The sequence below is a fragment of the Agelaius tricolor genome, unplaced genomic scaffold (assembly GCF_023055355.1).
Source record: "Agelaius tricolor isolate 1412-34295 unplaced genomic scaffold, bAgeTri1.0.p SCAF_19, whole genome shotgun sequence".
Taxonomy (NCBI): Eukaryota; Metazoa; Chordata; class Aves; order Passeriformes; family Icteridae; genus Agelaius; species Agelaius tricolor.
This window is the reverse complement of record NW_027269279.1, coordinates 3,444,883-3,464,273: the sequence shown is the minus strand read 5'-3', so window position 1 is coordinate 3,464,273 and position 19,391 is coordinate 3,444,883. Positions and strand designations below refer to the sequence as shown.

Below are 19,391 nucleotides of genomic sequence, written 5' to 3'. Positions count from 1 at the left end.
GGTGACAAGGGGCAGCCAAACAACTGCTGAGACAGGACTCAACTCTCCTCTACCTTCGTGGAGTTTATTTCCCTCCCTTCACCCTCAGCTCCCAAGCGTCCCAAAACCAATCTGGCCAGCACATTCCTCACCTTGCTTAGCTCCTTCCTGTCCTTCCCCTTGCTGCCCTCCTTTTTGGGGCTCATGGGGGCCCCCTTGCCGCAGCGCCCAGGTTTGGGGACGGGGGTGGAGCTGGCAGGAGCCGTGGATGTCAGCATGGCCGAGGAGGTGCTGGCGTCGTGGAGGAAGATGCGCTCGCTGCGGCGCCGGTTCCACAGGTCGTCATCGCTGGCCTCCAGCCCGAACTCAAAGCTCAGGTCCTTAGGGGATTTAAATTTCTTCAGCTTGCGGCCTTTCTCAGAGCCCAGCTTGGCCTTGTCGGCGCTCCCGGACGCGGAGTCCAGGCTGCTGGGGGCCTGGCTGGGCGGGATGCTGCTGGGCTCCAGCGGCCCCTTCTTGCCGCGCAGCAGCCCTGACGGAGACTTCTTCCTGATCTTGATCTCGCTCTCCGAGTCCGTGTACTCAAATTCTGTCCCTAGGTGCAAAGGATTGAACCATCAGTCAGAGCCCTGGCTGAGCCAAGAGGGGACACATCCTGCTGGAAACCTCTGGGCTCCATGGAAGGTGCTGTGCCTGTTTGATAAAGCTCTTGCTTGGTTCCTCTTTCCCATCCTCACATCCCTCAGACCTCCATTTCTGACCCATAAAACACTGTGGAAATTCCCTGGAAGTAAGCCTGCCCTGCTCCAAACCAGAGGCCAACAATTCAGGCAGTGTGGTTCAGTGTGTTCCCTGCCTCCATTTTCTCCCTTCTCCCACAGGCAAAACCCTGCAGGGAAGCTCTGAAGAGAAAATATACTTTAACATGCCCCTCCTCAAAAAGGAGCTGCTCAGCTAAAACCAAGCAAAAACCCCACAAGCTGATCCCTCCTTCTCTCCTGGTGGGAGCCCTCTCCAGTTTCACCTTGTTTCAGGAGAACAATGTCTTTTAACAAATGGAATAAACCCAAATTCCAAGCTTATTTTTTCCCATTGGCCAACAGACACCACAGATCCTTTTATTGGCTCAAGGAGTCGCCTTAAAGTCAAGAGAAGTAAATGATCTTTTGTCTGTGGCAAATGGAATTCCCCTCACATTGGCCTCTGCTCAGCACCATGAGCACAGCAGTACCCAGAGGCCTGAAATACTGCAGTAATGCCAAGATGTTCCCCACCTTCACTGTGTTCCCCTGAACCTGATAAAGGAAAGCAAGATCAGGTTTTCAGGGGCAGAAGAGAAACTGAGGCAGCACCTACACACCCAGCAACATGGGCAGGAGGTAGGCAAACAACATTCACGTGGGAAAATGAAAATGTACATGGCACAAGCAAGGAAAGCATCTTCTCTTGGTCCTTCTCTCAAATACACTCACTTTCCTGGGTAAATTCTGCAGGAAACTGCTCTCATCTTCTACCCAATCCTCTTCCCCTGAGACAGCCCCAGCATGGAGAGAAAAAGAGCCAGCATGTCAAAAACAAAGCTGGCAAAGCTCAAAATGAAAAACCCATTGGAAATTAAAACACTCCTTCTCCTCTCTGAGTACTGCATGAGGTAATTTCTAGATACTTCCAGTTTCAAGGAGGGCAGATTACAAGACAATAAATTCTTAGCAGAGGCTGTTGGAACAAGTTGGCAAAAGCCTAATATAGCATGGAAACAGTGCTAAAACAAGCCAGGCTCCTGAGGAGGACATCATTTTCCATTCTGAAGCATGCTATAAATTCCATTATCACTTAATAAATATTAATAGAGAATTTATAAATGGAACCCATATAGATCTGTCTGACCAGGAACAATGTCACGAATGGGCACTTGTGCAGCAGGGCATAGGGAGGGGAAGAAATGAAACTCCTAACACATTGAAACCGAGACAGAGGCAGGGCAGAAACCCAGATTCTGGCACTGAAAACATATGAGCAGAGGAAGGAATATTTTTTTCAAGTCTCTCTGGCTGGTTTCTATAAGGAAGCTGATGGGATGGGCTGATGGAAAGAGCTTTTCTTCTGCTTGGGTGTCTGTGCTTCCCTTGGGTATCCAAGATCAGCTGCATTTAGCACATGCTTCCTTCTCTAAAATGTAATAGCACTTCACTGCCTTCTGCACTCTGTCCAAGGGGATGCAGCATCCCCCTGCTTGCCTTTGCAGCATGTCTTGTTGAGAATTTGCCAAGTAGGAAAAGAGGAAACTTTGACAAAGGCACAGCTGTCCCTAGGGAAGCCATGCCTGCAGCTGCTAACCTGCCATGTCCACGACTGGCTTTTGTCTCCCTATCAGCCACTTTCTCCACCTTCAGCATCAGAACCAAGCTGCCAAAGCAAAGAAAGGGCAGGTGTCTGGGTACAGTGTCTGGGTCAGTGTCTGGGTACACAACCTGCTCTCTTGCAGCACAGCTGGGACCCTCCAAACCTTTCACTTTGCCCCCCACACCAAGGAACTCACCCATCAGGCTCTGCCTCTCCTCCTTCTTCTTGGCCTTCTGCTTGGCCTCCAGCTGGATGATGGAAAGCGGAGGGGGAACGATGGGGCTGGGCATGGCGCTGGCAGCAAACCTGGCCAGAAGGCCCAGGCCACTCTCATCCAGGGCAGGTGAAGACAGCCTGTCTGTGCCATCCGTGCCATAGTCCTCTGCTTCCTCCTCTTCCTCCTCCTCATCATCATCCTCCTCCTCGGAGCTGGAATCTGGCACGCAGAACACAGGGAGCACGTTACGAACCTCACGGAGTTGTGCACCAGCCGCATCCCCAACCTGAACCGCAACTCTCCTGCTGCTCTGTGGCCACCAAAGTGGCACTGAGCCACCCAGGACTGAGCCACAAGATGCTGGCCACGGGCACACATGTGTCCTTGCAGCCATAGAGCCGCTGTCACCCTGCCTGCCACCACCCTGGAAGGACACAGCAATACAGGGTAAGGCAAGACGACCCACTTGGGGCAAGGGAGGGAAGAGCAGGGTGTTGGCAGATTTGAAAAGGATGCCAGGCACCCCTTCCCTACAGCTTTCAGGAGGAATTAAAAGCTTAATTCCTTTGAAAATCCCGACCTGGGAGCTGTGGGATTCCCCTCCCGCCCACCAGCGCCTCCTCCATAATGAAATCCATTAGTGTAATCAGAACCAGAGATCAGCAGGGAAGGGGAATACCAGAGAGCAGCCTGTGCCATGGCGGGAGGCAAGGGGAACACAGGGAGGAGAAGGGGCAGGAAGCAAAAATGCAAAGAGGGGGGGAGAAATAATAATTTGAAAGCAATGGATTTGGAATGCATAAGGGAGGAAAGTGTAGGTAGTGCTGGAGACAAGGAGCAGTGTTTGAACCCTCTGCCTCAGAACTCTCTCCGTGCCTTTCATTTCCCTCTCTACAGCTCAGGATAGGGAAGCCCGGCTCAGCACAGGCAGGAAGAGCTGCCCACAGCCAAAATCTAATTCTGGCAAAGAAAATCAGCCTCACTGCCTGCCTCAGCTGACACCTGCAGAGCAGTGGGCTGAGGGTTTCCTCTAGGGTGTGTACACAGCAGGTATTTTGGGGGTAGATGCTCCGAGAGTGGCACCTCTCCCTCCCTACAGCGCTTCCCAAGAGTCTGTCAGCAGCTCAGAGGCAATTAATTTTAACAGCATCTCATCCAGTGAGTGCTGGTGAGCAGGCCACTTCACAAATGCACATATACCACACACACACACACTTATACACACACATATATGAGCACACAGATCTATAAATATATATATATATTTAACTGCAAAAAGTGGGTCTGGAAAAGATAAAAAGATATTTCATTTCTTTTGAAATTGAGGGCTTAAGTAGGATCATTGAGGCTGCTGGAAAATTTCCACCACTAGCAGGAGCCCTGTTCTGAGCCCACTCCCCAGCTCCTACCAGCCACTACCGTTGTGTCTGAAATCCAGCCAAATGAGAAACAAGATCCCTTCAAAATGAGCTGGAATGAACATGAAAATCCTTTTCTTTTCACATATGCCCTCTGGGATAGATAAAAACGTCCTCAACACTTGGTTGCTCAGGAAAAAAAAAATACAATAACACAAGTGTTATTTTTCCATGATATTAGAAAGAACAGGAATATCAGAAAACAATGTTCTCATTCTTGTATTTTATCAACTGAGGTAACTGGCAGCTTTTTTGGCCTTTTCTTAACATGGATGGCCTATCTCTGTAGCATACATCTGATAGGCAGAGAATACTAATTTTTAACTGCATAAAAATTCCTTCCCCATTTCAGTTGCTCAGACTCATTCCTTGTGATATAAAAATGCTACTAACCCTACAGTCCTGCAGTTAATAGCAAGAAATCCACAACCCTGTTCACTCCTTGCATAAAAACCACATGCAAAAAAAAAATCCACAGCAAATTGGGATCAGATTCCTTCCCCTTCCAGAAAACGGGTCACAACTGCTGTTTTTACATCACATTTTGCCAAAGAGAAAACAAATCCAGATGAACTTTATTCTGAGACGTGAAAACCACCTGCCTGAAAAGCAGCAAAACCGAGCCTGAGTTCAGTGACACCCGGTGGGGTAGCAAGACCTTCTCCATCCATCCCATCTAGCTCTGAAATTCAGCAATTTTCAGCAAAAACAGGAGAAAAAAAAATTAAAAATCAACTTGTACAGCCCCTCCTGCCAGACTGAGAGCTGGCTGAGCAGAGAGTGACTCAGTGAGCAGCTGGGGAGGAAAATGTGGAGGAAAAAAAGGGGAAAGTTTGCAGGAAAACCCATGACCAGTCCAGCCCCACTGGTTCAGTCACATGGACTGCCCAGCAGCACCATTCCTTCAGCACTTACACGCTGCATGTGCAAGGGCAAAAGGGTGCCCAGCAGCTCCAGTATTTCAGAGGCACTCAGGTAAAACAGATTTAAAACCCAGGATGGCAGTGCCTGCTCCTCAGGCTACAGAAAATACAGAACACAATGAGGTGCCTGGTGGTTATTGCTACCTCCTTCTCATACACAGCATTACACTACAGAAAGACAACTGAAGACAGTCCCTTGTCAGCATTTTTACCACAACACTTACATTTTTATCTGCAGGAGATACAATTTCCAGCCTGAAAATAACCCCATTTTAACACATTCACAGCACAGATCTATCCTCCTCCACCTCTCATGGCGAGGATAGATCTTGCTAACCCCACTCCACATGCACAACACAATCCCTGCTTCTCTTCTTTCTGATTTTCCAAGGGACAAAAAGTAACAAATGAAGCAAAAAGAAGACATTTGGGGCTCTGCTCCAAGCCCACATGCTTCTAAAGTAAGTCCCCAAACTTCTGGCCATGGTGGCATGGTGCTCTCTGTCCATCTGTGTGGCTCCTTGGAGACACTGGTGCCTGTATTTAATGGGAAGCAGAAGCTTTATCCCTACTATACCCAAACTATGTGTGGGTTTAAAATTAACTATGCACAGATGCCTTCACACAATTGAAGCCTCAATTTTTTTTGGTCCTGAAAAGGTGATTTTTAGCTAGCAAGGGGGAAAAAGACATTTTTTTAAAAATAATTTTTTCCTTCAATGGTAATTTTGTTAACGCTGAGAGAGGGTAAAGGAAAAAAATGCTCTAAGTTAAAAATATCTTTTCTAATTGACATTTTTAAGAGCATGTATATGTGTGTATATACCCACACACACAACCACACGTGTACATACACAACTCCACAGCCAAAACAAACAATACATTCATATTTAAATGCTACTGATGCCACATAAACTGGAGCCAAAGATTATTTCAATTTTTACCTGCACTGAATTAAAACCCAAACCCAGTTAAGAATATAAGTTTTCTCATTGCTTTTGACAGCTAAGCTGCCATGATATTTTACTGTAGGAGAGCAGTAAATGAAGATTTGTTAATGATGAACAGAAATTGGTTAAGCAATTTGGTTTTTAGAGACTGATGTATGTAACAAGACGGGTTGAGGGGGGTGTGAAGAGGAAAGGCTGGGGAAGGGAGGGAGCAAAAACACACACTTAAAACAGTCATTTCACATTGTAAAAATAAACAGCATGATTTTCTCATAACACCAAGCAGGTCTACAGCATACAAAGCAGGCTAAGTACAGGCAGACTTTAGACAGCTACTGGGTCATTAACATCTGATTTCTGCAATCTGTCCAAATTCTGGAGGTTACTTATTTTTGAGTGTCCAATTTAAGACTGTACCTTTTTTTTTCCAGATAAGCCAATTCTCATCATTGGAAGATTCTTCCCCTCCACATGTGCTGTGCTGTTGACTCCAGAAGTGCTTATGAAATTTTTTTAAATATTACAACTATCACAAAGGAATGTGTAAGGAACTGGTTGCCCATCACTGTTTGTTGGTTTGTTTGTTTTTTTTTAATTGGGGTAAAATCATCCTCCAAGTCAGGAAAAAGAGAACAGAGAATAAGGTATTAAATTTTTAAGGAAAACAGAGTATGGAGGAGGAGGACTTATGGGTCTTTGGTTTCAGAAAGCTCAAGGAATTACCTATCCTGATGGGCTTTAGCCCACATTAGCAGTTTCCTCCTCAAGGTCACTGGATTAAAAACCACAAACTTTGCCTCTTATCAGAATGGCAACATGATGTTTGGTCTGTAAGAAAGTAGAGTATCCCCCTCTCATCTGTGTCTAACCAGATGACAGAAAACAGGTCTTCCTGCATCTAATCCCATCTCTGACACAGATACTGCAGGGCCAGGGCCAGACAATATCCCTGACAAGGGGACATTTCTGCACCACGGTCCAGAAACCTTTAAGGTTTGCATCTCAGACTCATCTACAAATCCTTGCTCTGGCTGGGCTAAGGGTTCTCCAAAAGCAGTTCTGCAAGCAGCAAAGCATTTCTGGAGTCCTCAGACACACACGTGCAAACCTTCCATGTGAGACTCTTCACGGACAGAGGAAAGTTGAAAGCGGACAGCAATCATTTTCAAAATTAAAATAACCAAGAGAACGCAAAGAGCTACGTGTCATTATTCATGGAGGCAACATCGAAACGTCTGAGGCTGACAGATGACATAAAGAAAAGTTATTTTGCCTACCTACATAACAATGGTCAAGGTTCAGGTTCATGGCTAGTGACCCTCGCTGAGAAGTGTCTGCCCTACAACCAGCCAACCACTTTGCTTCTTTAGTGCAGCGTGAGAGCAAATGCAAGAGACCGACACAGACATTCAAAGCATCATGGATAGGGGCAGGGGTGAAAGGGTTGGTCAAGCAGCTGCAAGGAGAAAGCGAGCACTTCTAGAAAAGCTGAGGTTATTAATCGGTTTAGTATTCAGGGAAAGCCATCAGAAACCCTATTACCCAAATATCCCTTCAAGAAATGATTCTGACCAAAAAGAAAAACCAACCAAAAAAAAGAAAAAGAAAAAAATTCATTTGCAGGAAAAAAACCCCAAATTGTAATCAATAATCCCTTCCCACCTCCCTCTCCATACCCACCTCCCACCCCAGGGGGTTTTGCATCTTTGGTTTCCCCACCATTAAATGACACCCCAATGGGATTTACAATGCATTTCCCCATTTGTTCCAGATTCCCCAACCTCCTCCCATACCCCCTCCCCTCCCCAGATTTTATCCCATAAAACTGGGATTTTTAGTTCATTTCTTGTAATAAAGCAGACAGGTTACTTGAAAAATAGTCAAAGGGACAAGTTACCTCTCTGCTTACCTGGAGCAAAACCAAAAAGCAAACCCAAAACCCCCCTCAAGAACTTGGCACCTAAAAGGGATTGATATCCTCAAAATTTCCAACAGCAACAAAACAAACAAAGAAAAGATGCGGGAAGGAACAAGGAAGGGACGAATGGAAGTTAACGCAGACTCTTCATGGAAATGTGGCAATCTCAGCCTTACATAAAATTCACTATCCCCACAACTTTTTGGGTTCTCTGAAGAACAATTTTTCTTTTATTTTCTTTCTTTTTTTTGACATATGTATTTCTCTTTTGGGTTTTCTTTGAAATGCATTGGTGGGTCCAGCCCAGAGCCACATCAAAACAAATGAACATTCTGTATCTTTCTGCCATGTTTGATAATTTTTTTTTTTTTTTTTTCATTTTTAGCTTTAATTATCTTTCTTTGGAGGTTGGGTTTGGAGGGAAGAAAAAAAACAAACAGGTGCACAGAGGAAATTAACATCAAAAAACTCAGAAAATAAAAAAAAAACCAACAAAACAAAAGCCAAACTATCTAGCCCTGTTTTTCAATTAACAGCCCTGAGCAGTGTAAAACACTAAAAGGTTTTTGCTGGGCTACATCCAGCTCTGCCATGTAACTTAGATAACAACTGGGGATGCTCTTGCTTTGCATTCAGCCCAGCCAAGCTAGTTTCTTTCGGGAGCTGAGGGCTCATTAAAATGACCTTTCCCCATGATTATTATTTAATGAGTGCGCTCTAAAACAGAAACCCCTTGTGTCTCTGGAGGAAAAGTCTCAAGTAATCTCTTTTCCCACTGAAGTACTAATGACAGGCTGACAAAAAAAAGCTGCAAGAAAAAAATTGGGTTGAGGGTGAGGGAGGGAAACTGGAGAGTCAAATTTAATGCAGTAATTGCCACATCCTTGAGCACTGTGGGTTACGTCTGGGCATCTGAAAAAAAACTTACCACCCAAAAAGAGACACAAAAACTTGACATTTATGTTTTAAAAAATTAAAAAGAAAAATTTCTGGCTGTTAAATACACCCTGCACCCTCCTGCAGCAGCAACAAGGAGTCAGTGCCTCCATGTTTTATGTGCCTGCCTGGAGAGGGTCTATCAGCACACAAACTGAGAAAGACAAAACTAAAAATGGGTGAACAAAAAAAAAATTAACTCAAAGGGGTTGGGGGGGAAAGGGAGAAGCCTAGGCTTTATCTGGACAAAGGCAGCAGGGATATTTGAATAATAGAGAGTACCCCAGACTAGGTTAATTCCAGTTCTACTGATGGGGAGTGGGAGCAGGAGGGGGATGCAGAGCAGGATGGAGTGAAGCAGCAACCTAATCGCCTGATAAGAGACACAGCAAGAGAGACAAGGTACACAGGTTTAGTTAAAAATGAACTCGGTATGTTTAATAAAGCTTGGTAAACCAAATCACAGTACAAACATCAAGTCACACGGCCACACAACAGTACCCCGGTAATAAAAAAAAAAAAAAGAAAAAAAAAAGGGGAGATAAAAAAAAAGAGGGGGGAATAAAAGAAAAAGGGAAAAAGGAGGAGAAAAAAAAGAAGGGGTAAGAAACAGGAGAGGGAAAAAGGAAAAGGAGGGGAAAATAATAAAGGAGGGAAAAAAGGAGGAAAGTAATTAAAAAAGCTCCTTTCAAACTTCGACAAGGCTCATGCCAAAATAAAATAATAATAATTAAAATTATAATAATAGTAATAATAATAATAATATAATGGTGGTGGTGGCAGCAAGGAAGGAAGTGAGGTTAAAACTGAAGGAGGGAGGAAGGGAACAGGAAAGCAGGGAGAGGCGGACACTAAAACCCAGTCGATATAAAAGCTCTAAAAGAGCCAGCCAGTAAAAATATCACAATGATACAGATACAAAAAGGATAAAAAATAACCACTGGGGTGATAAAGCAGGCTACGCTGCCAAGGACAAAGATGGCCGCCCTGGCTCCGACCATCAAAATGGCTGACCCCGGCCCGCCAGGCCCCTCGGCCCCGCCCCGCTCCCACACGGGCTGCGCTTGGGGGTGCGTTTGCTAGAAATTAATAACCTTGATCGAACGAGTCCTCCGAGGAGTCGCTGAAGGAAGATCCCGCCTCGGCCTCCCTCAGCAGCAGGCAGAAGGGCTGCTTCCGCCCCGCCGCCGCCTTCGGCCTCAGCGGCCGCCCTGGGGCCACCGCGCTGCGCGGGGCCGCCCTGGGGCCGCCGGCCGCCCGGCCGCCCTTCCTGGCCGTCGAGCTGTACAGGCCAGGCGGCCGCGGCTTGGCGGCGGACGGGGGCTGCGCCGGCCACTCGTCCCTCAGGGATCCCTCCTCCTCCTCCTCTGAGTCCGTATCTGTGGTCAAAGCGGGTGGGAAGAGCGTTACATCACCAAATGGGGTTTGGGGATTTTGAGGGGTTTTGGTGCCACCACTGTCCACCCCTGCCCAGGTGCTCCATCATAAGCCTTGAGCTCAACAAACAGAGAAATTCCCTCTTTCCATGACAAATGGACATTCTCCACCTCCTTGTCCTCCCTTAAGATCGAAGGAGCGTTTTTAGCTTGGCAGCAGAAAAATAAAGCAAACATTTCCACTATGAGAATGTCCACTGAAGGCAACAGCACCGTCAACAACTGGGCCATCAACCTGAATTTGTCTTGGCTATGGTGATATTCAACACTCTTGACCTGAATCTCCTTTTCTACATGAACCAGCTCTCACAGAGGGCTTTCAACACGTGTGGTTGGAGCAAGCCCAGCTGCCAAGGAGGCAGGATGCCTAACTCCAAATGTCTGACTCCAAACACGCTGCCCCAGATGCTCCACGGCGTACGCCGCAAAGGAGCAGGGACCAAGACATTCCTTGGTCTGTGAAGGATGGCTTTGCAAAGCTGCTAAGCCTTGTGGGTGGTGAGAAGCTATCCAGATATCCCCTCTGGCAGCTGATGAGAGGGACAAAAAGAACATGGCACCCCTGGATGCAACAGAAGGGGGTGTAAATTGTCACCTCCTTGTTTGTGGACATCCCCTCAGCTCCACAACATTACAGACATTGTGCCATCACTCCCCAGCTCCACTGCACTGGGTTGTGGAGAGGAAGACATGAAGAATGGCAAGTTTAGGAAGCTCGAAGCCCAAATACACAAATTATTTTGGACACCTAACTTTTCTTAAAATCTGTGGGAGTAAGATGCTCAGTTTGCCCTTTGGATCTATGCCCAAAGTTTTCAGGACTCCAGGTAGACAATCCTGAGGTCAGGAAGCAGAAGGACTTGGCGCCAGTCCTGCTTCTCCTTCTCCACATGAGCAGCCCAGCAATCATATGAGGTGCTGCCATATGCTCAACCTGCCTCCCCAAATTCACCATGCCTGAGTGACCAAATGACAGGCTGAGGCCCTTCCCCTGAACCTGCACACAGCTGAAAAACCAAAGCTGAGCTGTTTCCTCAGTTGCAACAATCCTGAGCTGAGACCTGAGTGACAAAGGGAAACACTACACCAGGAGACTCACTGGACAGTGGTCAGATAGAAGTTCTCTTAGGTCTGGGAGGGAGTTTCTGTTCATGAAACCACAGTGCCAAGTGGGAAGGCACTGTAAAAGCTCCCTCTGCCATGAGCCAAGGCTTTAGCTCAACCAACAGCCCGTCCTTTCTCTTCCCATTATCTCCAGAGCTCACAGTTCAGGAGACACGTGTCTGTCCTTGGGAGTAAAGCACACTCAAGAACAGAACTGCTGGGTAGTGTGTACAGCACAACAAGCCAAAGGCTGTGTTCAAGTCCAGTGGACACAATGACTCCTATTTTGCCATATAAATGGCTAATTTCATGCCAAACATTTGTTCCATTGGAGAGTCCCTAGCTCATCTTCCCCATTAGTGAAATTTCTAAACTAGTGTTGCACCAAGAGATGTATTTGTTATGCACACAAACACCCCATAAAGGTTTTAACATGGCTTTAAATAGCTGCAAGCAAGGGGAAAGATGCGTGTGCAAGTGAGCTAAGACCATTACACAACAGTCTCAGACCATAAACTCTGCCCCAATGTCTGCCTGAACTGTTAAAGACTCTCCTATGTTTGGTTCTACTGTTTTCCCAATATTGTCAGCAATTCAGATTTTTCCTGCTGTAACAGGGGTCAGTTGGTGGAGCCTTCACCTTGGGCACAATCCTGGTTCAGAACTAACAATCACCACACGGATGGGGTGGGGACAAGCACTGATGAGAGCCATGGGAAGGCTCAGCACAGCCAGCCAGGAAGCAAGCCATGACACTGAAGGGCAGGAGGATGCTCAAAAACATCAGTGTCACTGGCAGGCTTTTCCTTCCCAACAGATTCCATGGCACCATCCTAAAGCCAAGCGCACTGCACTCAACAAGGACTTCAACAGTCAACTACCTCCTAGAGAAGAGGCTCCACCTGCTCATCTGACAGGTAGGACAGTGTCTACTCCCACCAAGAACATGGGTCAACTTTTTTAAGTGTTTTCCCCACTGATGATGAATACAACACAGGTCAGGAAGAGACAGGCTGATCATGGCTTCCCCTTGGACAGCAAGATGGGCACACAACCCAAAGATGCAGTTGCTGGGAGGAGGAGGAGGTCACTTTTCATTGATGAGCAAAACCAGACCCATCTGCAAGACCCCTTTCAATAGGCCAGAAACTCCCACCACAAGCCCTCCTACAGACAGAAGAGATAAAAAAGAGGTTACTTACTATAGGAGTAGCTGCTAACTTCAGATATTGCTGGTGAATGGGAAACCTTGAGCTGATTTTTGACTTTCAACCCCACCTCCATCTTCTTCATTTTGGCAGTCACTTTGTTTTTACCTTCCTTGGCTGTTTTCAGTGACAGGCCCAGGTTCTTGGCCAGGCTCTTCTCCTCCTTGCTTGGCAGAGCCTCATGGGCTGTGAGGTACCTGCTGCCACCTCCACTGGTTTTGAGCTTTCCCCCAGAGCTCTCAGCAAACTTGAAGGGGGATTTGAGCTTGTCTTGTTTGGTGAGAGACAGGGCCTTGTCAAGCTTGCTGGCCAGCTGCTCCTGATCTGATGGCACCTTCTTCTTTTTGAGCTTTAACTGCCAAGGTGAAAGGAAGAGACAAGGTGAACGTGGAGCAGACATCATGGCAGACCTGAGGGATTTTACTAGCCCTCCAAATTGTCTCTTTATTAACTCCAAATTGAGTTAATAAAGTCTCAAGGTGATAATTTTAGCCCCCCCAGCTGCCATAACCTATCATGGTTCTAGGGAGGAAGAAGAGGAAGATGTCAGCAAACAGTAGTTTTACTCTTACTGAGCATTACAAAATTGCAAGATTAACTTAGAAAACTTGAATGTTCTTCCAAAAGAAATATGTTCATAGAACAACATACTTTGGAGCTCTTTTTTCTCTACACCACCTGGTTTTTAGGGTATGTTTGGGTTGGTTTTACAAGCTTTTCTCTAAATCACAAGGATTAAAAATCTTCTTTACCCAAGAGCCAGCCAAATAAATACGGATTTCCACATAATCAACCAGCTCCAGAGGCTGTGATGCCAAAAGAACCCAAATACCTCTCAGCATGAGCATCAGCACTGCTGCACTACAGCCAGAGCTGTTACATCCTTTTCAGTATTTTCTCGCTTCTTGAAAAAAGCAAATATATTTTACATGTGCTACAGCTAGATAACAGCAGCTCTAACTCAGTACTTTGCCTGCATGCATTTTGGATTTCATCACCAGCTTAAAGCTCCAGTAAATATCTCATTGCCTCAACAGGAGCAGAAAACTCTGCATTTGAAATAGCAAGGCTGTGCTTCCATTCCTCCCTTGCTTCAGGAGGTCCATTCCCCTGTGCTCTCTCAATAGGCAAAGGGGTAAAACAAGCCCTGCTCTGGACTCAGAGCCAGTGCAGCACTGAATGCTCTGGCTGGCTCCAAGGCACTGGACTCTGCTGCCTTCCAAGGAGGTTCAACCTCTGTAAGCCAACATTAGCCCCTCCACTGCACACAATCCTCTCTTGAGGAGCACCTAAACCCATGTGAACTAAAAGCAGACACTGAAAGATCAGGAGTCCAAGCCAACACCAGCAAAGCAGGAAAGAGATGGGCTTTTGGCCCATGGATCCATGTTTCCCACGAGGGCACTGACCTCATTTGAGAAGCTGGGAGCTGCATCGTGCTCTTCCCAGCTTGGGTTCTTCCCTTTCATCTTGCCACTGCTGCTCTCCACATCCTCGTCCTCCTCTGGGAGGGCCCCTTTGTGCCTCTTCTTCATGCCCTCACCAGTCTCAGAGTCTTCAGAGAGCAACAAGGACTTGCTCAGTCTGCAAGCCAAGCACAGGATGGGTCAAGGTGGGGGGGCTTTCCTCCCTGTGACCCCCACCAAGCTCCAAAGTGAGGTTAAATTCCTCCCAAGACAGTGGGGATCCTCAGCAGGAGCCAAGTCTACTGTGAAGTGACAGCAGTTTAGACAAGGTTTTCCACCTTTGTGCACGCTCTTGGCCACCAGGACAGGTGAGGGTGCCTGAAATCAGAGACCTGCAAGGTGGTCTCTACAAGGATGTGCTTGGTGTTTTGATAACAGCCACCAAAAAGTGCCTGATTTGGTACAGAGCAGCAACAGGAAGGACTGACAGCTGAGGTGGCCCTTAAGGTCTTTTCCCACTTCTACTTCCATGGATTCAGTAGGTGCAGAGAGAGACTCCTGAAGCCCAGGGAGGTGCCTCACTGCCCAGACACTTTGGTTTCTTTGGTATGAGCAGGAGGTGGCAAGGAGATGCCACATGGGGTGACAAGGAGGGACAAAGGCACTGCAAGGACGGGCTCGCTCCAGACTCCAAGTTGGGCCCTTTGTGAAAGGCATTTGTGATCTACATCATTGGATTTGCTTTGGGATTTGGGGGGAAAGGAGAGGGTAAATGAATAAGAAAATAAAATAAAAAATAAAGTAGGTGAGACTATAAGCACATCTTTCCCGGCTCCCCAGCCATCTCCAGTAACTATCTGATGGATGATCACTCAACACCTCAAGATTCCTACCAAGCTTCCATTTCAAGCTCTCATATGCTGCCTCCTTCACCCTAAGCCTGATGGTCAGACCACAAAGCCACTGACACGGGGCAGCCTCCTCAGCTTCCAGGCATTTCCCCTCCCTCTATCCTCTCTGCTGACCTGCACAGACAGCTAAACCAACACCTCAGGCTCTGGACACTGGCTGAGGGTGCACCTCCATCTCCCAGAGCAGCATTCCTGTGATCCAGGGACATGCACACACAGCACTGTCACACACCCACACATGCACGGCTCCAGCTGCCTCTGGGTGCCTCCAGCCTGGCCAGCCACCCTAAACACAAAGAGCAAAACACGGAGCCACCAAGAGGACAGATTTTCAGAAGCGTTGGTCAGTGGGAGCTGGGCACCTGACTCTGATTTGCAGTCTTGAAAAGGACATTTGCAGAAATATGGAGCACACAGGGAGGCAGCTTGGAAATGCCTTCCCGTTGGAGAGGCCATCTAAGGTAGGTTAGATGGCCAACAATGGTGAGATCCAAACAAGAACAGCTGGACTTGCAAAAGGGAAAAAAGCAAGAGTAGAGGATAATCCAGATGCTTCAAAGAGAGATGTCAGGCAAACCAACTCCCACTGATTCAGGGAACAGAGAGGAAGACAGAAGAAACACAGCAGAAAGGTCCTACAAAAGTAGATAACCTGGAATAGCCCTGTCCTTCCCAGTTTTGACATCAACATCCCCACAACTGCCTCTACAGCACCTGACTGCACCATCTGCTCTCCTGAAAGCACACGAGGACACACTGCCCAACTCCAAAACCTCACCTACAGCTCCCTGCCAGCCATCTCACCTCACAGCTGCTCAACTCCACCTGTCCTACCTGCACCCAACAGCAGCCAGGTGCTCTGCCTGCGGGGAGGGAGGACACTGGCACTGCATTCCCACTGTAAGGACACACTCACGTTAGCCAGCCTGCCAGCACAGCGAGCCCCCGCTGCATCCGAGATGCTCTCCCCAAGTCAGACCCTGGCACAGTGACCCTGCCATGTTCCCGTCTTCCCCAAATTCCAGCCTTACTTTCCACTCTTGCTGTCACTCTTCCCTCTCTCCTTAATGGGTGACAGAGCGCTTGATCCAAGTTTCCTCTTCCTGGGCCTTCCAGGGCCTCTTCTCGCCAAGCTTCTACTTTTCTCGTCATGCTTTTCCCTTTAAAAAAACCATACGCTTCACTGTTAACCAAGGCAACAAAAAAAAAAACCAAAACCAAAAAAAAAAAAGGGCAAAGGAAAAAAAAAAGCAAAAGCAAATTCTGCAACCGAAAAGCAAAACAAACAGGGAAAAAAAATGAAGAAAATAAATCCAAAAAAGAAGAAAAAGGGAAAATAATTGAAAGAAAGCAAGCAAGAACGGGAGCCAACCCAGAACCTTCGCCTGCCACCAAACTGCTAAACTGAGCTGCTGAAGCCAAGGTTGTCTCTAACACAGTCTCCCAGCTGCAGTCACCAGTTACCAGGTTGTCGTGTCACATAGCCTAGGAGTGTGCTGTGCAAAGCTCTGCTGGGATGTACCAGGAGACAGGAGAGAGAGGAGAGGAGGCAGGGAGGGATGGAGGGCAGTTTTCTCTCCTGGGCCAAGAGGCAGTGCCCAGCTGGAAAAAACCAAGACTTGGGTGAGCAGCCTGTGACTTACTCGGAGTCCCTGCGGCGCTGCAGCTTCACCAGCTCCCGCTGCTTCTCCTTGTAGCGCCGCTGCAGCTCGGCCAGCCTCATCCTGTAGTCCAGCTCCATGGCATCCATGTTCTCAATGGCTGATTTGATGGAGTACATCTGGGGTGGGGAGGCAACAGAGTGTCAGGACAGGCCCAGGGGGTGCACACTGGGTGCCCTGGCAATGGCCAAGGTGTGCAGCCTGGCAGAAAGCCCTTTGTGCTGAGAGAGGAGCAGAGACACCAGCACAGCCAGGAAAACCACCAAAGCAAAGATGTTCTGTGGCTTATGCACAGGATGGCATCAGTTCAGAGGGACTGCAAGCCTGGAAGAGAAGCTGCAGGATAAGATGCTCTTTTACCTTGTTTAAAAAGACAGATCACAATACATCCTATCTTGGAACACTTACTTGCTCTGTACAAAATAACTTATCAGCCTCTTCCATGGGGAAGGGTCAGCAAATTAAAAATAAACAAGGAAAAACCCTCCTGCCACTATTTTTATTTATCCTCTGGCCAAAACAGTAACACACAGGTTCCTCTGGTTTCACATTAAAACACCACTTCCAGGGCTGAACCTTGACTAACACACAAGGGAAGAACCTAAACTGCAGCCCACTGAGTGCTGTGCAGCCAGGAATGTGACATGAGGGAACAGCCAGCTCGTTCTGCTGAATGCAGAGGGGCATCAGAGCCAGCATGAGCCCCCAGACTGGGGCTGGGACAGTGAGCTGTGTGAGTGGGTGCACTGGGGCTTTCCAGGCTCAGCCACACTAAGAGCTACTTACTGGCTCATCTTTCTTCTGCATCCAGCTGTACTTTTTGTTGGGATTCAGCTCTCGAGGCAGCCGGATGGTTTTCAGACTTTCCATAAAGGGGGTGGAAAGCACTTCCATGAGCATGTGGGTGCTGGCAGCCAGCAAACTCTCCAGCGTTGGCCGGACAGGGAAACTCTCTGGACCTGCTGAGAAGGGCAGAAAAAAAAGCTACAGAAGATCACATTCCAAGACTGCTTCTCCAACAGGCACAAGGAGGGGCTGATGGTCCTTTCTTGACTATGGCTGCTCAAGGAGCCCCCCAGCCACCCTTGGCCCCCACTTGAGGTCTCCTGTTGTACTCAGCCATGGTGTAACTGGCAGTTCCCATCACTTCTCACCTCAGGAAGTTACTGGAAGGTGAGATTCTTTTCAGGACCTGCCAAGCTCTTGGAAAGCGTCATCTGGAGCTACTGGGGCCTCTGGTGCCAAACCCCAACAGACTGTGGACTCAGTGCCTGCCAGAAGGGTGTTACCCTGGCAGCTCTCAGCAACTGGGGCTCCGTTTCCGCTACGCATACCACAAACTGTCTAGACATGGCGAGGGCCTTTGGAAGGGAGAGCAGTACAAAAGCCACACGTAGCTCAGCCTGCTGCAACAAAAACTCTGTTCCAGCCCCATCTGAAGTACCAGCCACTCCTGCAACTCAGAGCAATGCTCTCCTTGCTGCCTTGCTGCGAGAGATCCTACCTGTGACTCCACTCCTCTGCCCACAAGGATAGCACAGGGACCATAAGCTGGGAGACCCAGCACGGTCCAGAGTTGACCAGACTCCCCACTCACAACTTACTTTGCATTTCTTGCTTCCGTTTCTCCAGCTCCATCTCTGCAATTTCACTCAGCAAAGTGATCCCTTGCAAGAAGGAGTGCTCCAGGCTCTGGTCAGTTATCACCTCCACCTTCATCTGGGGTGGAGTGACAGTGGTGGTAGTCAACAAGGAACAAGCCTGAGGCATTTCTGTAGCAGCCACCAAAGCATTCATCCCAGCCAGTGGGTCACCCGGCTTGATGTCCAGATCTGGGATTTGGCAAGTGATTGCCTCTTCTGTGTAGGACGGGATCTCTGGCCCCTGCTCCCCCTCCTCAGGAGGCAGGCTGGGAAACTCCCTCGCCCGGGGCACATCAGCACTCTGCAGATCCATGGCCACAGAGGCCTCCTCCCGCTGGGGCGTCAAGTCCATCGCCGGGGGCTCGCTCTCCGCATGCACGAGCAAACCGTCATAGTCCATGTGCATGGAGCACGTTTCTGCTCCACTCCCGCTCTCTGCCTCAGCCTCTGCTTCTGCAGGACAGGCCACAACCTGGTAAGGAGGTGGGCAGCTCTGAAGGTCTTCCTGGTCCTGCTCCATAGCACCCAGGGCTTCGCCCTGGTGCAACAGGAGATTGCAATTGTCCACGTTCTGCACAGGGACGGCCGCAGAGGTGCTGATGTTCAGAGTCCCCATGTCCTGCTCACAGATGCTTTCTTGGCTTTCCTCCATCTGCACCTCTGATTTCACCCTCTCTTCCAAGGATTCCTCTTCTGCTGCTGCTTGGATGGGCTCTAGGATTTTGGACGGAGACAGGTGGATGGGTTTGACCTCAGAGGAGAGGTCCATGTGCTCAGAGCCCTCAGCAGGCAGCGGGACGTCAGGAGCCAGGCCATCCGCATCAGATGCTGCGGGGGGCTGGAGGAGGTAGGGATAGTGTCTTCCAAAGGAGGGAGGCAGGGACTGGAATGGGTATCCAGGGGGGATCTCTGCAAGATATCAGAAGGGACAGACTGTGTAATGGCTGGGTCTCCAAAGCACCTTCTCTCTCACTAAGGCATGGAGCTGGTTCCCTTTGCTTCCATCATCTCTGGTCTCTTCCTGTTCTCAAGCAATAGCTGCTTTGGGCACCTCTCTCCTGACCAAGCTGCCACAGACAGCACCCCAGAGGTCCCTTTTGCACCTTTCCAGCACTTTCATGCAACTGGAGAGAGATCTGCCTCCTGCATCCTCTCCCACTGGGACTCCAGCCCTGGAAGAACCAACCCAGGCTCAGCCCAAAGGAAGAAGAGAGCCTACAGCCCCACGCACCCAGGCATCAATCTCAGCCCATCACACCAGCCCTGCTCCTTCCCCTTCCCCTGCCTTTTAGAGGAGCTATGTGGCTTTCCCTAGGGGAAGGGACAGAAGCAGGAAAG

General features: G+C 48.4%; 1 protein-coding gene across 4 annotated transcripts in view; it reads right to left on the bottom strand.

The window, feature by feature from the left end:
- Positions 1-19,391, bottom strand: part of TNRC18 (trinucleotide repeat containing 18) — a 54,959-nt gene that overhangs the window by 10,132 nt on the left and 25,436 nt on the right. For 2 of the 4 annotated variants that reach the window (XM_071443907.1, XM_071443909.1), the window contains exons 9-17: positions 18,015-18,962; positions 17,197-17,372; positions 16,393-16,529; positions 15,781-15,909; positions 13,842-14,016; positions 12,427-12,787; positions 9,779-10,063; positions 2,519-2,758; positions 132-574 (exon numbers count right to left, since the gene is read on the bottom strand). In XM_071443907.1, the coding sequence (XP_071300008.1) occupies positions 132-574; positions 2,519-2,758; positions 9,779-10,063; positions 12,427-12,787; positions 13,842-14,016; positions 15,781-15,909; positions 16,393-16,529; positions 17,197-17,372; positions 18,015-18,962 (2,894 nt within the window). The remainder of the gene's footprint in view (positions 1-131; positions 575-2,518; positions 2,759-9,778; positions 10,064-12,426; positions 12,788-13,841; positions 14,017-15,780; positions 15,910-16,392; positions 16,530-17,196; positions 17,373-18,014; positions 18,963-19,391) is intronic. The other 2 variants (XM_071443908.1, XM_071443910.1) reach the window with 2 other exon arrangements.